At 37.0% G+C, this 20333-nt stretch overlaps 2 protein-coding genes across 2 annotated transcripts in view; one reads left to right on the top strand and one right to left on the bottom strand.

Annotated features, from left to right (window-relative positions):
• Positions 1 to 5846, bottom strand: part of LOC129773787 (uncharacterized) — a 48904-nt gene extending 43058 nt beyond the window's left edge. The window contains exons 1-2 of the mRNA XM_055777435.1: positions 5745 to 5846; positions 5623 to 5684 (exon numbers count right to left, since the gene is read on the bottom strand). Of these exons, the coding sequence (XP_055633410.1) occupies positions 5623 to 5684; positions 5745 to 5783 (101 nt within the window). The 5' untranslated portion in view covers positions 5784 to 5846. The remainder of the gene's footprint in view (positions 1 to 5622; positions 5685 to 5744) is intronic.
• Positions 5847 to 10764: 4918 nt separating this feature from the next.
• Positions 10765 to 20333, top strand: part of LOC129778054 (uncharacterized) — a 35269-nt gene continuing 25700 nt past the window's right edge. Inside the window, exon 1 of the mRNA XM_055784705.1 lies at positions 10765 to 10883. Within this exon, the coding sequence (XP_055640680.1) occupies positions 10866 to 10883 (18 nt within the window). The 5' untranslated portion in view covers positions 10765 to 10865. The remainder of the gene's footprint in view (positions 10884 to 20333) is intronic.

Here is a 20333-nt window from a genome sequence, read left to right as displayed (position 1 = left end):
ACAAAAGTGCAACAAAGTACTTCAGAATCATTTACTGCTGTTTTTACATCAAAAACAATGTGGGTAATTTGGCATCAATTCATAAAATTCGGAAGAACATCGCATGGTTTAATGAATAAAAGCTTCAGATTCTGGACTGGTCAGCTTGTTTACAAGATCAAAACACTATCATGTACTTATGAGGAGTGATAGTGAATAGTAGAAGCAGCTTACAAGCAGTATGAGTGATTTGCAGAGCTTAAACGAGCAGTATCTTCTGCATAGAACGAGATACACACTACAACATGGCGCAGCTTGGTCAAAATCACATTGAATGGGTTATTTGAACTGATTGAGAACAAAAGATGACTTACGAATTACAAACTTATTGTAATTCATGTGAAATCGACGTTAATTTTGTAAAGGAGTGAGAGTTTTTCCATCTGGTTCTATAGATATGAAACACTGGAATTTTTGTTTTTTGAATGTTTCGCGCCTGAACACAACACAATAAAGTTCAAATGACCAGTCTTTTAAATTAAGATAGTTATTATATCCTACACTATATACTTCAATTCAACCGACTTCTTACATATCTCTGGAAACTCAGAAAAAATGAGTGGTTCTATAGTTGTGAAACGCAGTGTAAATGAGCAGGCTTCACCTGCCACTCAGCTTAATGTTCTTCGTGTACTTCAACAGTTCCTTATTGAGGACTAACTATGTCTTTCCAAATCGTCCAATAGGTGCATGGCAAGCACAATGATACGTTTGTTGCTCCAGGACTGTCGAACGAATTTCCAACCCAATAAAGTCCTATTTTTGTATGCCGTTCCTTGATTCTTTTTATGACTTCCGCTTTGTATTCTGCTGTCCGTCCGACAACACAGTTATATTGTGAGGTCGTGTCCGAGTCGCAATCCGAATCAGAATACATTCCGATTAAGTTGCATCGGTAAACAATGAATGAAGTTGTACATCAATCGCAGTGCCGCCTGTGGTAATAATTGGAAACATGGACTAATGGTGGTTCTCAATCAAACGTCTATTTGAACGATAGAGGCGATCATGCTGGTCAACCGGGCCATGTTGCATCGAAAAAGATAGTAATCGGACGGAGTAAAGCGGGTGGAATAGGACCTCTCATTTCAACGTTTTAAAGTATGTTTTGATCGGTTTCGCAACATGCGGCCGAGCATTGTCATGCTGCAAAATAACATTATCGTTCTTTTGCTCGTATTTTGGGCGTTTTTCCTTTAGCGCATGGCTCAAACGCATCAATTGTCGTCGGTAGAGGTCCCCCGTAATGGTTTCATTTGGTTTTAGCAGCTCATAGTACACCACATCCAGCTGGTCCCACGAAGTAGACAGCATAACCTTCTAGCCATGAATATTCCGCGCGGCCGTCGATGTTGATGCTTGGCCGGAATATCCATACGTTGCTCGCAGTTGTTCGCACGTGAAAAAACGGTGTTCGAAGTCTCGTGGCTTCAATTCATACGGCACCCAATGCCCTATCTTTCGGATCATTCCCATTGCTTTTAAATTATCGGATATGATTTTCTGAGCTAATACAAGTGTATCTGCAAGTTCTTGTTGTGTTTGTGATGGATCTTGATCGAGTAAAGCCTCCAATTCTTCATCTTCAAACTTTCTTGGCGGTCCGGAACGTTCTTTGTTTTCCAAGTCAAAATTACCACTTTTAAACCGTGCAAACCACGTCCAAACCTCAGTTGGAGCATGGCCACCATGAGCTTCCACCAAAATGCGATGACTTTCCGCAGATTTTTTCTTCATATAGAAGTAATGGAGTAACACTCCCCTCAAAACACTCTCGTTGGTACGAAATTCGACATATTCTAAGTGGCAAAAACTATGTTGTTTACGCTTCAACTATACTGAAATATACTATATACTATATACTGAAAAAGACGCGCAATGAAGGTAGCTTTCCAACGAATGTCTGGAAATTTGATTAACTGGAATAATAATCAAGTTACGCCATCTGTTGTAAAAAGGAAGAAAGTTACACGTACACCTAATATGATTTTTCACAATCAACCGTGGGTCCGAAAAATCATTTTTTGCCTTTCCTTCAAAAATGAATTTCATAAAAATTCATAACTTTTGAACAACTGAATCGATTCAGATAATCTATATATATAAATCTCGTGTCACGGTGTTTGTTACCGAACTCCTCCGAAACGGCTCGACCGATTTTGATGAAATTATACTCAAAATACTTCGTAGGTATGAGAATAGGTTGAAAGCTATATATGATACCGGTAGGATACCGATAACCATACATTTAATACCGAATAGGGTGGCTCTATGCAGAAAAAAAGATCTGGATATTTTTTCAAAAATTTGACTTCATACCATACATATAACCTTAAATTTTGACCCCAATTCCCTATTTTTAATTGCGATTTTATTATTTTTGTGTCAAAAATATTCTAATAATTTAACCGTTGTTCGATTTTTCAACAGAACGAATTTATTTAAGTTGTGCAATGACTGATGGCGTAACGCCCGCTTCATTGAACATCCATCTACAAATACACAAGTAACATCAATTCATCTAAAGCAGGGAGCATCTCCGACGAGCTGGAAGCCATTTTGAATGATCACAATGAGTTATTGAAATTCTTCAAATCACATTTGCCCGGATTACAAAATGACAATCACGCTATTGCCATCAACCCTGATAAAACATCAGCTGGAGAGCACGTGTGTAGATCCAAAGCACAAGCGCTGCTGGAATAATGATAGCACGATGACACGAGAATAACGTTCCCAAGGTTTGCCTTCTCAACGTAGTACTACTTGCGTCATTTTTATTAGTAAATAGTTGAGATTTCTATGACGAACAATACGCCTTGTATTCTGGAGTGGCAAACTCAAGAATACGCGTGAGTACAGTGCAAGTCAGAAGGGTTCCTTTAACGAAAAATCTCTTGCATAAACATTAGACCAACGAGACCCCGTCACAGATACTTTATTCATTATGAACATCATTTCTCATTTTGATTTAATATTTATGAACATGCGACGAAACAAACAGAGGGCGCGCTCGAAGGATTTTTATGTTTATCATATAGTGATTTGACATGGTCAAGAAACGCCAATTCAAGATATCGTAAGCTGTGCCAACAATTTATGGTCGACATATACGCGAAGGTAAAGATTGAACGACTGCAATTCTTACTACACAATCAACAAAAGCGGTGCGAGGAATAATACATTCACTTGCGAGACACTATCATGAGCAACGCCGACACAGCTTTAGTTATAGCCAGGCCAAAGCGCAATGCATTGTCATGACATTGCGCGTGTGTTCAAACACAAAATTAAGTTCGATCGTATTCGTCCCCACATATTGTTGGTTGTATTCTGTTGAATGGAAAAAGCGCAATTTTGCATTCTGTTCAAGCTCAAGTCCAATCGAGTTGAGCTAGTGTGACAACCTTGCCACGCAATTCGACGTAAACAACATTGGTCTCCATGTTCCATTTCTATGAAGCAAAAGTAGTAATGGTTTTTCGGGTGGAATAAACAAAATTTAGCATTCAAACACATTCAAAACAAATTTAGCATCCAAACGAAATCGGATAATAATTTTCATTCAAATTTCAACAATTTAGAATTATTTCCGGAATTATGCCGATCAGATAGAGAGTAAATTGAACCACAAATACGGATGACTTATTTTGACCATTGTTTCGCGACAAGGCGAACGAATTTAAGAGTGTAAAAGTCGATTTCGATCGAATTGTAAAATCCGATCACTCATATGCATATATGAATATTGAGTTCTACAAATCGGTGAAGAGTAATAAAAACATCCATGAATAAAGAAAGCAATATGGCTGTGTTTCAAACTTAGATTACCGATGTGAATACTCCTCGATTGAATGACAACGATAAAATAACGCGATTCCAAACAGGCCGATTAATCAGCTCCATTGAAGTTAGCTGGCGTATCGCTGTTTTCCAATTTATGAACGAGACCAAGCTGTTATAAACTAAGCCATGTTGAAAATCACATGCACGTATTTTCTAACAAGGAGACAGCAATAAATATTGATTTTTTATATTTCATTTTTTCTACTTTACGACAACTTTTTTTTTATATTACTTTTTTCCGTTGACGTTTAACTTTTAAGAGATCAAATATGTCAGTTACGTCAATGAAATACACCAAGAAACATCATATAACCTCTCGTTCAAACAATTGATTTCGTTTTTTTATCGGTCACATTCGATTTATTTTAAAGATCGTTAAAATATTCAAACACACTTACAATACATTAGTGTGTTTTATTCAACACCCAAAATATTCACTAGAAATAATTTATTTGGCAGAACAACGTTTGCCTGGTCAGCTAGCCTGGTCATAAAATTAAAGCCAAATAACTAGTCTTTTTTGGAAAAATACTACACTTGCGAAGAGATTGGATTATAGTCAAAGGATCTAGTCTAGTCAAATAGGAATATTGAACGAAGACTGAAAACAAGTTAAATTAAAAAAAAAACTATAACTCAAAATAAAAAAAGATATATCTTTGATTTTTGGTTATTAAAAAAAATGCGTCCTCTATCTTTAATCGAGAAACTATGAAAAACTAACCCAATCAACAAAATTCCAAATTTTTCGCAAATGTGATATTTTTTTTCAATGGCTTCAATTTGATATGTCGATCATTTGAATCGGTCCAGTTGTTCAAAAAAGTTTTTTTTTGGAAAAAGTGGGGAAATTTTGATTTTTTCAGTCATCCGTTAACTTTAAACATTCATAACTTAAAAACGAAAAAAAATCACATCTCTGGTTTTTCAAAATGTTATGTAAAAAATACTCAGCTTTCAAGAAAAAATTAAAAAAATATGGCGCCCTTTAGTCCGGCTCAGTAGTTCAAAGGTTATGAATTTTCGAAAAATGTCATTTTTTGGGAGAAAGGCGAAAAAGTTGATTTGTCGAACCACCCTAAAATGAAATGGGCACCCTCAAGTGATTACCTCCTCCCTTTCTCATCAAACTGCCATTCATAATACGAGCGCGAAAAATTCGCGAATTGAAAGAGGTATCGCGAATCAAAATTCAGAAGTGATAGACTTTCAATTTATATAATTGAAATTCTATCACTTCTGAATTTTGATTCGCGATACCTCTTTCAATTCGCGAATTTTTCGCACTCGTATTATATAAATTGAAAGTCTATCACTTCTGAATTTTGATTCGCGATACCTCTTTCAATTCGCGAATTTTTCACACTCGTATTATGAATTATTATTGCCTATAGGCAATGGTTGAATAGCAACATGTTTTTGATGACAATTCTCGAGCACTAAAACAACTGAGACGGTTTGATTGGTTTTGAATCCTACTGACAGCTACGTCAGCTGAAATGTGCATTTTTGAACTTTTTGAACTCCACTGATGTTGAACCCGGTGTTGTTGACATCATTTGAGCACATGGAAGAGGCTGTAGCAGGGCCCTGTCCCACAGCATTTTTGAAGCGTTGTTTTCACCTATCTGAACCATCTTCCACCCATTGCGGTAAACTATTTTGCTGGGTTGCTTTACTTTTTACTTTTTAAGAATGGTTCATTACTAATATTCCCTGTTGTTGAAAATCACTTACACTTTAGAATCGACGATGCTTAACAATAGAACACCGAGATATAAAGCATATACAAATTTGGCCTGTAATTGTAAAATTGAAGAAATATAATCACTTTCACTTGTCAACGTTTACAGTCTTACGCTGAACTGCGATAGCACGTATGTTTTAGCAAACGCCATATTACTTTATTGCTTATGAAATATGTTGCTGATCTGAAATCTGAGCAACTACAAGCGTCGCTGCGATGGTTGTGAAGAGGTTTTATAACTTACATGTTTCATTCACTTTCACGCTACCATTATTTCCTACAATCGTATAGTTAAACATACATAAATTGATACCTTAACGCTCCGACCGACTGTTATGTTTGTGCATATGCAAGTGAATGATATCGAAAACATTTTAGGTGAACCGATTCTTGTTTGGAATTTTCCATTTTTCCTTTCATTTTCATTGAAGGGGATTGAACGGAGTACTTGAAGTAAATACAAACTATCGATACATTTGTAGATTTATGTAGCTTTACTACATGTAAAATCATTGTTTTGTGTTGTTTCCTATCTACCTATTTATGTTTTACCGCCAACACATCGTCTGTATTATGTTTGTTTTGAGTCAGTATGCAATTTTGTACAGTTAAATTTATTCATGACACATGACTGGATGAAGTTCCGGTCTGGCACACAGATAGCACTGTTTTTGTCAGACCTATGTGATTTCTGTATGATCTTCATACGATACGTGTCAACATTTTATGACAATTCAAGATCAAAAGTCATACTTAATGTTACACTCCTGACATTTTAATTTATATAATAGAAATGTTTCATTGTTTGTTCACCTCTCGCGTCCTTTTACTATGAAAAAGTAAACAGTTTCATTGGGAAAATTCATAAATCATGAAAATACAAAGCTTTAATCATGCTTGCATTGAATTTTTCGGACTATTGATTCACTGCCATTAATTGTATTGCTGTAAAATAACAAAATTCAAAATTCGATTCCTTGTTATCTTACAAAGTGTATGATATTAACTGTCTGTACAGTTTTTATCTTTCTGTGACTTCTAGCGACTTTCAACTTTTGGCTGGTTCGTCACTTCACTCCCATTTCGGAAGAATGTCGGGAGTGAGATTTGAACTCGTTATAAATGTGCCTTGTATAGACCCCAAAACTTTCCAACCCATAAAAATTTACTTATTGTTATTACAGTTATTCAATTGTTGATTTCATGGAAAATAACATTTTATTAATTGTGATAGACGAGTAGAAATATGTACTATCGATCGAAGCAAACATCTTTCCGATCTATTAAGAAATGTTCGAGTTGTAAGCATTCGGAATCTTTCATTTTTTCCCTGCATGTTCTGTGTTTAGATTTTCATTTCACTCCCATATCCTCCGGTTAGACGTAGTCCCACGTCAACACTTGTTTGATTATAATGTGACCATTGCAAATAATTTTGAAATGGAAAGGAATGGGGCCGCGCATTATCGTGAATGAGGAACACTACTTTCATCAATAAACCTGGCCTTTTGTTCTTAATCGCGGTTCTTAATCGGTCCAAAACTTCACAATAGTACGGTGATGAAACAGATTCGATAACACTGAAGAAATTCGATAACACAAATTCGTGACGCAGTTACATCGTACTTCAAAAAGTTGGATGCTACGCACTTCGCGCTCGGGATAGAAAAACTCGTCACGCTATGAAAAATGCCTCGAACGTTACGGCGATTATGTTGAAAAATAGAAAATGAAACGTATATTACGAAAATCACCTTGTTTTTTGTCCTAACTTTATTTTTCCGCGATTTCTGAGGCACTCGTCAAAGCATACAAAGAATACACAAGCGTCAGCATGAAACGGCGGAGCTTAAATTGCAGTATTTCCTCTCTTCGTGGTGTTTGTAGAACGAACATTGCATCTGGATTTCGAGCGTGCGATTAAGATTCTCTTGATCCGCAGTGGTATATTTCGAATATGCTTGGCTGCTGTATTAGTTTGAACTACTCGATAATTGTTATGCGAATCATTAAAATCTGTTCGCCGTTAGTTGTAAAAAACAGGTGAAGTAGAAACTAACAATGATGATTGTTTTGTTGTGACATCGTTTCACCGTTGACTGAGCGCTGGAAAACACTATGTGCATCAATGGGAAGTGTTTAAGATGCAATATTTCCTCTTTTCATTGTGTTCATAGAACGAACACTGGATTTGATTCGCAGTGGTTTATGAATATTAACTCACAAATGCATAAGTAGAACCGTATTGACATAATTGTATGAGAAAATGGGAATGATCCCCTTTTTCGTGAATTCAAACCACTCACGAATTAGGGAGACGTGTTTCTGTGGTCGAGTGATTAGCGTCACACATTATCATGTCGGTGGTCCGGGTTCGATTCACGTTCTGATCAGGAGTTTTTTCGAAATTTCTTCCGACTTATACTTTGATCGCGAGTATTCTAGAGCTTGTCAATCAGGATACATTCAAGACGTGTTATTTGGCATAAGAAATCTCGACTACTAATAAATGACGCAAGTAGTTCCTACGTTGAGACGGCGAAAGTTCTACTGGGAACGTTCAAGAAAAAGAACCTGGTAACCTTCAAGAAAAATAATACTAATTAGGGAATGGTAATGTATAGTTTTACGGTAGTTGGCCGGAACCTTAGCCATGGTCTATGAAAAGATGGATGTTTCGTGGCTCTGGCGATCAGCTACTTCTCAGTTTTAGCCACGAAGTTATTGGAGTAGATTCTCCGTTCATGGTTCGGCCAAAAATATTCTATCGGTCACATCTGGGGGACGTTGATATGGTTGCTGGTCTTCGGTACAATGTATATCTTCAGCCGTTCTATCTCCTCCAATAACTGAAAGAACACATATTCTTTCACGTGATACTTCTTGATTGGAGGCGACAACTTCCAGCAGGTTCTTCGTACTGTATATCTCTCCGTTCACCACAAGCCCTGAAGGAAAGAACAGCGGATTGGCAAGGAACATCGACATTCCCTTCTTACTGATCGTCTGTCACAGAAGGACCGATATATCTGACATCGCTTTGTCTACTACCAGTCGCTGCCGTCCAGCACCATGTAGGCCTAGTCATCCATTATAATCACGATGTGGAACTTTAGACGCTTACTCTAGGTGCTTGTTTAGGCACGATCGCCTTCGACTAACTTGCTCTCGGTTTTCCTCTTCAGTTTTTGCTGCACTTTACGGTCCCTCAGTTAATAAAAGCAGGATGTAACTCGGCGATCTATGTGTGTGGAATTTATCTCCGACCGAACTAATCACCGACGTTTTATTCTACGCACTCTGCAGCAGTACAGCAGATCCGTAAACGCGCTTTGGAGTCCGATAAGTTTGTAATAATTGGAGATTATAATCTGCCGCAGCTGTCATAGTCTTACGACGAGGACGTTAATAGTTTGCTTCTGTCCAACGCATCTACTGAACAGGAAATCGCTCTGGTCGCATCGATGGTTGCTTCAGGGTTACATTATGTCAACAGACTGCCCAACTCGAATAGTCGTATGCCTGATTTGGCTTCCGTGAATATACCAAATGATGTCGAGCTAATTGAACGACTGCCATCATAATCCATTCGTTCTTCGAATTGACGTTAACGATTCGTATCTGCAGTTTGACAGTGAGTCAAATAGTGTTGATAGTTTTAATTTCCGACGATGCAATTTATGAATTGAATAACGTGATTAGAGACATCGATTGGCCTGAGATATTCCGCGGAAAGGACACGAATGAAACGGTACGTTATTTTATAAGAAGATGTACGACAGTCTGGAGCGATATGTTCCGCGTAGAAGAGATTATTCCACTGGAGTTACAGCATCTCTGTAACATCGTTCGTAAAGCACTCAAGAGATATTTTAAGACTAGAACTGCCGAAAACCATACCAACTTGCAGTCTTTAGAAACACAGTACACAAACTACCAGTACGTAGCTTTTCGTAGCTGCATCGAACATTTGCAGCAGAGACAAAATCCGTCATCCTTTTGGTCTTTTATACGTAGTTGCAAGTAACCTAATAATGTAATAAATGTCATCTCTACAGAATTCCTGTTATGAACCTGTTCCATTTATGAACTTGCCTATCTCTTCACTTCACTGTTTTTAAGAGAATGTGCCGATGCCACCGACGATAATTATTAACAGGTAACTCAGTGAAGGCGTGTTTCTAGATGCCTGGAAGCTGGCCTCGATTACTAAGATTTTTAAAGCTTGCAACAATCATGCAGTTGAGAATTTCAGAGGGGTCGATTTTATGTTCTCCGTCGAAAGTGTTCGAGCTCTTCACGATGCTCTGTATGCCGCTTCCCGACCATTGATATTGGAGCTGCAGCATGGTTTTGTGAAGAAGATCTGAAAATCTACAAAGTTATATCATCTCATCTAGACTGCTGTGCACTTCAAGATGATGTGGATGAGTTATCTCTTTGGTGTACTCAGAACGGGATGGAGCTTAACATCAAAAAGTGTAAATTTATTTCGTATTTATTTTCTGATAGAAACAGCACGATTGAAGAAGAATAGAATATAGTATAAAAAGTATAAAGTAGTATAAGAAGTAAAAATTGAAGTTGCATGCAGGTCGGAGGTACTTCTATACACGCATGTTTATTTTATTTAATAAATTCAAAAATTTATTCGATACAAAAAATGCTAACAAAAGCAACGGTAGTCGCACGTCAACTTTGCGGTTATATCATAGATATAAGCCACCCATTTTTTTTGGAAAGCGGTTGAACTAAGGTTATTTTTTACTTCAATAGATCCTTTTCATATGGATTCATAAATTGAAAAATTATAACAATGCCAACATTGAAAAAAGATCAGTATTTATTTTCTGATAAAAATATAGCACAATGTAAATCTTTCAATTTAAAAAAGAGTTCAAAATATTCACACTGTAATGACATTTGAAAATCGAGTGTGTATATGAATTCAAGAATAATTTGCGTGCAAGTTCAAATATGTGATATCCACTATTTTTTGTTACATACATATTCATTCAAAAGAGTAAGTAGCGAAGAAAATCCATTAGTTCCTCACGTCATCTTTCTTATTGTGTGCATACAATCGTGTTTCTCCGTTAGGCTTTCGTAAATTTGGTTTGAGTAGGGGAACGGGATTGTATACCTGTATAAAAGCACATGGTATATCATATTAACGGTAACATTCATATCACGCTTATCTTGATAACAGTACGCTTGGCTTTAATTGATCAAAATGAAATTGAGTTTTTTGGTAAGTGTGCAAAAAATATGTTAGTGCAGTTTACTCATTTATGGAAGAAGTGAGTGTCAATGGTCAAAGAACCAACAATTTGAAGCTGTAATTGTTGCAGGAACGAATGAAGATTTTATTGTGTTTAATTGTGAATAATTACAATGTACTATTGAAAATGAACGGATTAGAGGATTATTTGATTGTGACTTAGAGTTCCTTGGTTGTGCATACATAATTGTGAAGGAATTACAAAAGTGTGTTGAGTTGCGCATGGACTTTTAAAATACATTTCAGTATAACATTTTTAGTGCCTTTTGAAATTCTGTAATGTTGTGCTAAATGAATAACTTTCTAAAAACTCTCAAAAACGAAAGCCGTAAACCGGCGATTATGCATAGAGCATTTTACTTCCAGTACAATTCGCAATGAAGTGTCCCTCTCATTTTTCAAAAATTGAGGAAGAAAAACGGCTGAAAAATGAAACGGTATGAAAACTTACTGATGTTTTAGGGACACATTGGGCATTTAAATTACCTTCTTGCGTTAGTAATTTACTAAATTATGGCAGATTACAAAAAAAAAACCTATTTTTCTAAAATGGGCGAAGTAAAGTCATTTTTTGCAATGTTTTGACCTTGTGTATTAACGACTATTTTCTGGGCATTTTAAAATTGAATTGTAAGTTTCCAAAGCTTCCTATATGTGGAGTGTAACAATTGTTACCGAAAAAAGGAATTTCATTGACTTTCGCTGCAACGTGGTGTTAATATCAAGGAGTTTACTGGTAACCCCCAATTTTAATCGCAATTGCAACCCAATTTGGAAAGGGGTAGGACCTTCTAATAAGTAAATTGTGTAGTTTGTGATTACCACGAGTCATTGTTCCCAGGATGGATAAAACAATGGGGTTTTATGAGGCTTAATGATTGCAAGTCAAGAAGTCTACTTCTGAGATCTCTTAAATTCCATAGGACGACTAGAATATTGAAAATTTTGAAATTAGTTTTTGTGGGATCTGGAAATTTGTAAAAATATATACTACTAGCTGAACCGGCAAACTTCGTCCCGCCAAAAATTTATTTTTCGTTATCACATTCACGTTTTTCTACTAAGCGCACGTTCATGGGTCCAATCGCAGCACTGTTCATTGTTCTAATCTACCCTTTAAAATTTCCTTTTACTATAAAATTTCTAGTACTTCTACCAAAACTCGTCGTTATAATATCAGATTATTTTCAGACACAATTCTCGTTCAAGATTTTTCAACCACCTGCAAATAACATGTTTCTCCGTTACATGGAAAAAATGTTGGATACAGAAAATATGATAGAATAAAGACAGCCCTAAATAGGACAATTTCTTTCTCGAGTTTTGCTCTTATCAACACATTCGGTGATCCATTTTTATTTATATAGATAGAAGAAGATGTAGGAGTGCGTTTTATTACATTAAAATAAAATCTAATTGTCATGTATGGTTGGAATAGGTTTGGTTGAAATATGTGTATTATTTTTACGTGACTCCCTCTCCATTTTAAAGGAGGGAGGGGTGTCATACCAACATAGAAACATTTCTCATATTCAAGAACATTCACATGGCAAATTGGGTTCCATTTGATTGATTAGTTTTCGAGTTATGCAGAAATTTGTATGGTAGCCTCCCCTTAGAGAGAAGGGAGGAGTGTCGAACCGCCATAGAAACGTTTATCGATCCATAAAACCTCTATATGCTAAGTTTAATTCCATTTGTTTGATAAGTTTTCAGCACTCTCCCCTCCTCCTCTTTAGTGAGCAGAAAAGAGTATCAAACCACCCTAAAAACATTTATTGCTCCCTAAAACCTCCATATGCCAAATTTGGTTCCATTTGCTTGATTAGTTCTCGAGTTATGCAGACATTTATGTTTACATTCTACGGCAGCCACCCTTAGAGAGGGAGGAGAAGTGTCGATTCACCATAGAAACGTTTCGTGCCCCCTAAACCCTGCATATGCCCAATTTGGTTTTATTTGTTTGATTAATTCTCGATCAATGCAGCAATTTGTGTTTCGTATGTATGGCAACTCCCCCTTAGAGAGGGAAGTGGAGTGTCTAATCACCGTAAAAACATTTATTGCAAACCACCCACCACCCACCACTCTGAGAGGGGGGGGGGGTTAAGCCCAAGGCTAACTTGTACAGAAAAGTTATACATCGAGTTTCGGTTACAGTTGAGTCGGGAAAAGCCCAAGGCCAACTTGTACTAAAAATAAATAAATGAGATTGAACAAAATTCAACGCCGGGTGTAGCTCAATGAACATGTGAGTCGAGTCAAGCCCAAGGCCAACTTGTTCAGTAAAAAACAGCTGAGTCGGGTTAAACCCAAGACCAGTGTATAAATAATTTTTTTTTGTGTGGTCCAATGTTCAAAGCAAGCAAATACAAGTGAATGGATAGAGAAAATTAACAAACATTTAAAAAATTAATTCAAATAATCAAATATTAATAGATAAATAGTCAAGTCGTACATCGCGTAGTGTTGCGGAAGAAACAAAAGTGGTACAGCCATTTGCAGAGAATTCGCCCCTCAACATACGCAAAGTGGAGCTAGAGTAGTGAAAGGAAGAATTCATTCAAACGCTGATCGAATGTTCTGTATGTGAGATCGCGATGAAACTTTATGTTGAGCGATGCAGTTAAGGATGATCTTGAACAAATTATGACGAATGGTTGACATCTTGATTGTATACGGATGGAAGCTTACGAAAGAAATTAAGCAATTTGGAGGACAAGGGTAATGTAAAAAGGAAAAAACTAGGATTTTTATGTTGAAATGAAAATATGTGGCCGATGTTTTTTTTCTCTGAATTTATCCTCATTTTTATTCAAATAGCGTGGGAAGAAGGTCACGCGTATTCTAGAACTTGTCACTAAAAATGCATTCAAGGGGTTTTATTTGGCATAGAAATCTCAACTAAGTACTAACGAAAATGACACGAGTAATATCTATGTTAAGACGGCGAAGTTCCTCTAGGAATGTTAATGCTATTTAAAGAAAGAAAGAAGGGAGGAAGTTCCTGAATCAACACAAAAATCTGGAAGCCATTTTGACACAAAACACGAATCGCTCGCAAAGGATCCTAAGAAACCCTATTTGTCTGAAGGTGCATTACCAGATAACGGAGAATCTAGCGCTTTGGCACGTGGCAGATCGGAAGATCCCAGAGATTGCTTAATGTGATCAATGAAGCTGATGAATAAAAAAGATCATTCGTGTACGGTGCTTTCTGGTATCGTTATTTTGACGTAGGACTACGTCTAACCGGAAGATATAGGGGGTGAAATGGAAATCTAGGCACTGAACAAGTAGGAAAAAATGCAAGATTTGGAACGCTTATTACTCGAGCATTTCTCAATAGATCGCAAAGGTTTTTGCATCAATTGATAGGAAATATATCTACGCATCTATCATAACGAATTATATTTCATTTTTCTTGAGATAAATAATTGAATAATTGTGAAATATCAAGCATTGTCAAAATGCACTATGTGCCCATTTTTGATTGGTCCATTTTGTGCTCCTCAAATCGTACCGACCAAAACGGGCAACCAGAGCAGCAGCGAAATAGAATGAAGCACGATTGGAAAGGAAAAAGAAAAAAATGAACGAAACATTGGTCGCAGTCTCACACATGCGTAATTCTCGAGCCAGCCAGTCAGCTTAAAAATCCACGCTCCGCTGCCGCAACGATCATTCTCATTCAAACCGTACACCACATCGGTTCGCATCACAACACATCAACAAACCAACCCAAGCAGCCATGTCTGGACATGGTAAAGGAGGAAAAGTGAAGGGAAAGGCAAAATCCCGCTCGAACCGTGTTGATCTGGAGTTCCCCGCAAGGGTAGCTAGGCCGAGCGCGTTAGTACCAGTGCGCCAGTCCACCTAGTCGGCGTTATATAGTTTCGGCCGCCGAAGTGATCGAGTTAGCTGGCAAAGCTGCTTGCGACGATAAGAAAACCCGCATTCGGAACAGAACACATTCGGTTCGGTGGACATCAAGACAACAGGCAGTTGCAGTGAGTGGCGAGTGGCAAACGCAATCGCAAAACGGCATCAGGTAGCAGAAGAAAAAAGTTTGTTCTTTATACAAACTGCTTTGTTGCCAATCCAGAACAAGGCGGCATCGAGGGTGTTCGAAATGGTTTTTTTCAAAACCACGAGTACAAAGTTTTCTAAATTGGAACCATTCCATAAAACAAGGCGCTTTTCAGGGCCATTAAACCTTCCAAAAAAGAGTTTAGGAAATACAGTTCAATGCTTTCTAAAACATTATCCAAAATAATAATAAAACACAAATTGATTTTTTCTTAATTTGTTTGCCAGGATCTGATGAGTATGTGAATTTGGCAGTTGTTCTGAGCTTATTGATAGTTGGGGACTTTCCTGATTATTCAATTTTCACCAATTCTTAAATTGTTTCCAGATTGAAAGTACAGTAATTTACAATTTGTTCGACATTTAGCTAATTGGACGGACATGTAATGCGACTTATTTAGTTGGACATTTGTGAACATAGAGATCCAAATTATGACCCCACATTGAAAGTCGACACTGTCCACTGTCATCGCAAATGTTCCATTACAGGTTAAAATCGCCTCCAATGCGACACTGAGTGGCGCTTCGGCACGTCGCATTGAATGTAATTTACTGTACAACATGTCACAAAGCTGGATGGGAAGAAATTTTCCAACTGTGAAAGCTGTGGCGAGTGGCAACAAATCGCTAAACAGGAAGGTTTAGCCGAACAAGATGGGGATATCGAGTGATAACAAAACAATAAACTCTTTAGATTGAAGATAATTTTGTGATCCTGAAAAGGACCCTTTTTAGCCTGCATGTGAATCCAACGAGCGAACAAATCATAATGAATGTATTTTTTTGCCATCGCTCCCTTTTAACGCTCATTCGTTCGTCTCGTTGGACTCGCCTCTTTGGCTGAGTCTGCCGATTTGTCTCTATCCTGTGAGTGTGTACCGCTAGAGTATAAAACACGCGGACCCCAAAAAAATATCTTATTTTCTTTCAAACCGTAAACCCGTGTGGTTGTACGGCATCGGCATCGTGGACGTAACAAAGGAGGACAAGTTAAGGGAAAGGCAAAGTCTCACTCGAACCGTGCAGGTCTCCAGTTCCCTGTTGGTCGCATTCACTGATTGCTCGGATTGGTGCCGGAGCACCAGTATACCTAACAGCGATTATAGAGTTTCGGCCGTCGGAGTGCTCGAGTTGGCTTGCAAAGCTGCTCACGACAATCAGAAAACCCGCATCAAGAACAGAGCAGCTTCGGTTCGGCGCTCATCAAGGCAACAATTAGTTTCAGTGAGTGGCAAAGTGTTTCTCCGGCACGTCGCATTAAATGTAATTTACTGAACAATATGTCACAAGCTGGATGGGAATAAATTTTCCAACTGTGAAAGCTGTGGCGAGTGGCAAACGCAATAGCTAAACAGGAAGGTTATACCGAACAAGATGGGAATATCGAGTGATAACAAAAACACAACACCAAAGGTTCTTTTCAGAACCATCAACATATTCATTAAGAGTAAACAGTAAACTAATCCATTTTTCAGGTAGATAGGTAGGAATTCACGTAGGAGAAGGAAATAAAACAATATATTTAATATATATATTTAACAAAAGCTGTCCCCTTTGTATAGTCCTACGTCACTCCGGTTATGTCCCCAACATTACCCACCCGACTTTTTAATGTGAGGGGAGGATGTGGTATCCTAGATTTAGTGTGTAGTTGGAATGACAGTTAGAGTGTATTGAATACTACATTGAGATAGAAATATATATTGTTTTCGAGCATGTCCAAAAAATCATTTATCCCTTTTTCCCAAAAATGACTTTTTTTTCAAAAATTCATAACGTTTGAACTACTGGGATCATTCAGATGATCAATACATCAATTTGAAGCCAATGAGTTGGTCTTTTGATATGGGACTACGTCTAACAGGAATATAGGGGGGGGAGGGGTAAAATGGAAACCTAAACACAGAACACGTAGGAAAAAATGAAAAATTTCGAATGCCTATAACTCGAACATTTCCCAATAAATTGGGAAGATGTTAGCATTAATTGATAGAAAATATTTCCACGCATCTATCACAATGAATAAAATGTTATTTTTCATGAGACAAACAATTGAACAACTGTGAAATGGTAAGCTTTATCTAAACGCCTAACTGCCACGTTTTGATTCGTCCGACCTACGGTTTCTGTAATTCGAAACTTATTTCATTCAAACAATGATTTAATCAATACAAACAAATTATTACTAAGCTAACGGTAGTCCCACGTGAACTCTGCGATTATATCATAGATATAACCCACCCATTATTTTTTTTGAAAATAATACCGCACTTGCATAAAAATTGAAACTATAAACTCTAGTTACATATGAATATCGAACGGAGATTGAAAACATGTTAACTTAAAAACGGAAAAAAATCCTCTCTGATATTTGTTATATGGAAAAATCGAGGGGTTGTATCCGAGACACGACCGCTTAGGACGTAGGACTACGCAATTTTTTTTTTTTTAGAAATTTGTTGGTTTATCATTTCGAACATTATTTGCGAACACGTCGAAATTTCATAAATAACGCTTTAGTAAAAAGTTTCGGGGACCCTGAGAAGGTTTAATGGATTGCGTGGTTTTGTAGAATCATTTCGAGAAGCAACTATTCTTTCTTGCCTTTGCGAGAACAATACACTAATTGGTCATATGTCGCAATTTGTTTCGTTATATTTATCAATGTACGCATTGCACTGAGTATTTAACGAGAGGTATCTTCCGTGCATCGCAATTCAACAAACATCAAACACGCGACTAACAGATGCACACAGTTGCAACGATAAAAATAAAACATCGAAACACACTTCATGTGAAATACCGCTTTGTCTCAAATTCCGAACACTTCATTTTTAAATGTAAATGAACTTTATTATTTTCAATAATTGAATAATAAATACCCTGACATTCTTTGTGGTGTAAGTTTCATTTTAACATCATTCACAGGTATCGATACTGTATATAACTTAAAATACTAAGCATTTGCAAAAAAGTGACTGCCAAACCAGCGATTAAATGTTTGCGTTAGCAAATTCGGAATTTGAATCAATTTCAAAGCACACTATCCAAAATTTTTTTGAGTGTTATATTTTTCCAAATAAGAATAGCTAATTCGATTTGATTTGACATATCGATCATCTGAATCGGTCTAGTAGCTCAAAAGTTATGTTTTTTTTTAAATTGCATTTTGGGTGTTCGGAATTTGAGACAAATGTAATCAAACATATTTGTGGTTTTTCACCATGAATATGAATCTGTAAATTACTTTTATGGTAGCCAAATGGAAGAAAAGGATCTATTGTATCTAAAAACCACATTAATTTCGCGAAAAAGTACCACTTTGAGTAATGAGACACTGTTCAATGACCAAAAAAGCTTAAGTGTTCGGAATTTGAGACAAAACGGTATTCGCTAGCGTTCACAGCTCGAGGGGAAACATAAAACACAAAACAAGCAGAATAAGCGATTTTTGTTGTTTCGGGCACAGAAAAAAATCTGAGAATTTTCCTCAGAGAAGATGCAATACTTATACGCTAGCGATAATTTACTTACTATGCAAGGGTGGAGTTTACTTCGCGAATATTCTCTTTTCGCTTACAACCCCCCCCCCTCCTTCGTTGTTTCTATTCTATTCTATTCTAGCGGCTACATAAGTTGCCCGATATTGACAGCTCTGTTCGGGAAAGCACACAAATGGACAGAACAAATGTTCATAACTAATTTTCATGAATTTTAACCATATACAGACTGTGGGATTGTAATGTATAGCATATCAAACAAATCATAGAAAATTTCCGATTCGATTGGTACGCAAATCGTTAAAATCCGTTCACAGCAAAAATAGTTATTAACGTTAACTTTATTTCATAAAAACGTGATTTCTGATTTGGTACCCTTAATGTAAGACGTAGTCCTACGTCAAAACTCAGCACTCAAGAAAAAATATCTTTTTATATGGCGTCCAATCAAAAACTACATTACAATCAATAATTACGAAAACAAAAACCGATTTTCTTCCAATTGTAATATTTTCTTTATACAATTAATTAAAACAACGTCGCAAACTACGGCTCGTTCATTTTCCAAAAACAGCATGCGTATAGAAAGATAATGGATCCGGTCGTTAATAACGACGATTTAGTGGGAAAACTGCTCAATAATATTGTGTACAGCACGCGTGCAACCAATGGACATCCGACTGCGAAGGCTACTAATCCTAAAGACACCGTAGAAAGTGCAAAGTTGCCGCCTTTTTTTTTATTAAATCGTTTATTTTTACAGGCTTACTTAAGTTTAAAGGAGCCAAACTCCTATCTGTATAGTTACAAGTATACATAAACATTTTTTATTAATTCTAATGTTAATGAAGTAAAGAACCGATTACTCGCGGCTTGCTCGAGTTTAGAAGGGTGACATTTTGTTTCAGGAAAAGGATGGGATATAAGGATATGTTGACAATGTTCACACTCACATTCGCACTCACATTCATCATACTCAATTCTTTTTGGTCGTGCGAGGTGTATCTGGTCGCCAGATCGAATTTAGAAAACTCCCTTCGGGCCCGAGGAAGACAGCCCAATGTGCCGGTGAGAGATGTGTTGGCTCGGTTTGACCTTGATTACATGTCCCATATATATGTTTTCCTCAAAGCTATAGATCTTCGTGTGTGATTGTCCCTACATCCTTATACCCTCCTTTCCTTCCTTTGCGGGTAATTCGTCCCCTTGCTATAAATAGTAGAATAAGTTGAAATGTAAATACACTATAGATATACGAATAGATTTATGAAATGAGTGTTCATCAACATTGTAACAATTTCCTTATATCCCATCCTTCTCCTAAAAATATGTCACCCTCCTAAACTCGAGTACACCGCGAGTAATCGGTTTTCCACCTTACTAACCATAGATGTAAGAAAAATTGTTTATATATATATAGTTTTAAATTATATTTAAGAATTCGGCTCCTTTAAACCGCAGTAACTGAGCCTGTAACAATAAACGAATTAATAAAAAAAAAAAAAACTCAATTCTTAAGCCTATCTTATATATAACATGTATTTACATTTCACCTTATTCTATTGTTAGTAAGAAGGGATTTGATTTCTCGCGAAGGAAATGGAAAAGGAGAATATAAGGATATAAGGACAATCACACACGAAGATCGATAGCTTTTAGGACGACATATATTTGGGACATGTAATCAAGGTCTAACCGAGCCAACACATCTCTCACCGGCACATTGGGCTGCCTTCCTCTAGCCCGAAGAGAGTTTTCTAAATTCGATCTGGCAACAAGATACTCCTCGCACGACCAAACAACGTGTTCGATGTCGTGGTAACCTTGGCCA

The sequence above is a fragment of the Toxorhynchites rutilus genome, chromosome 3 (genome assembly GCF_029784135.1).
Source record: "Toxorhynchites rutilus septentrionalis strain SRP chromosome 3, ASM2978413v1, whole genome shotgun sequence".
NCBI lineage: Eukaryota > Metazoa > Arthropoda > Insecta > Diptera > Culicidae > Toxorhynchites > Toxorhynchites rutilus.
The sequence above is the reverse complement of the archived record's forward strand: the minus strand, read 5'-3'. Positions and strand labels throughout refer to the sequence as shown.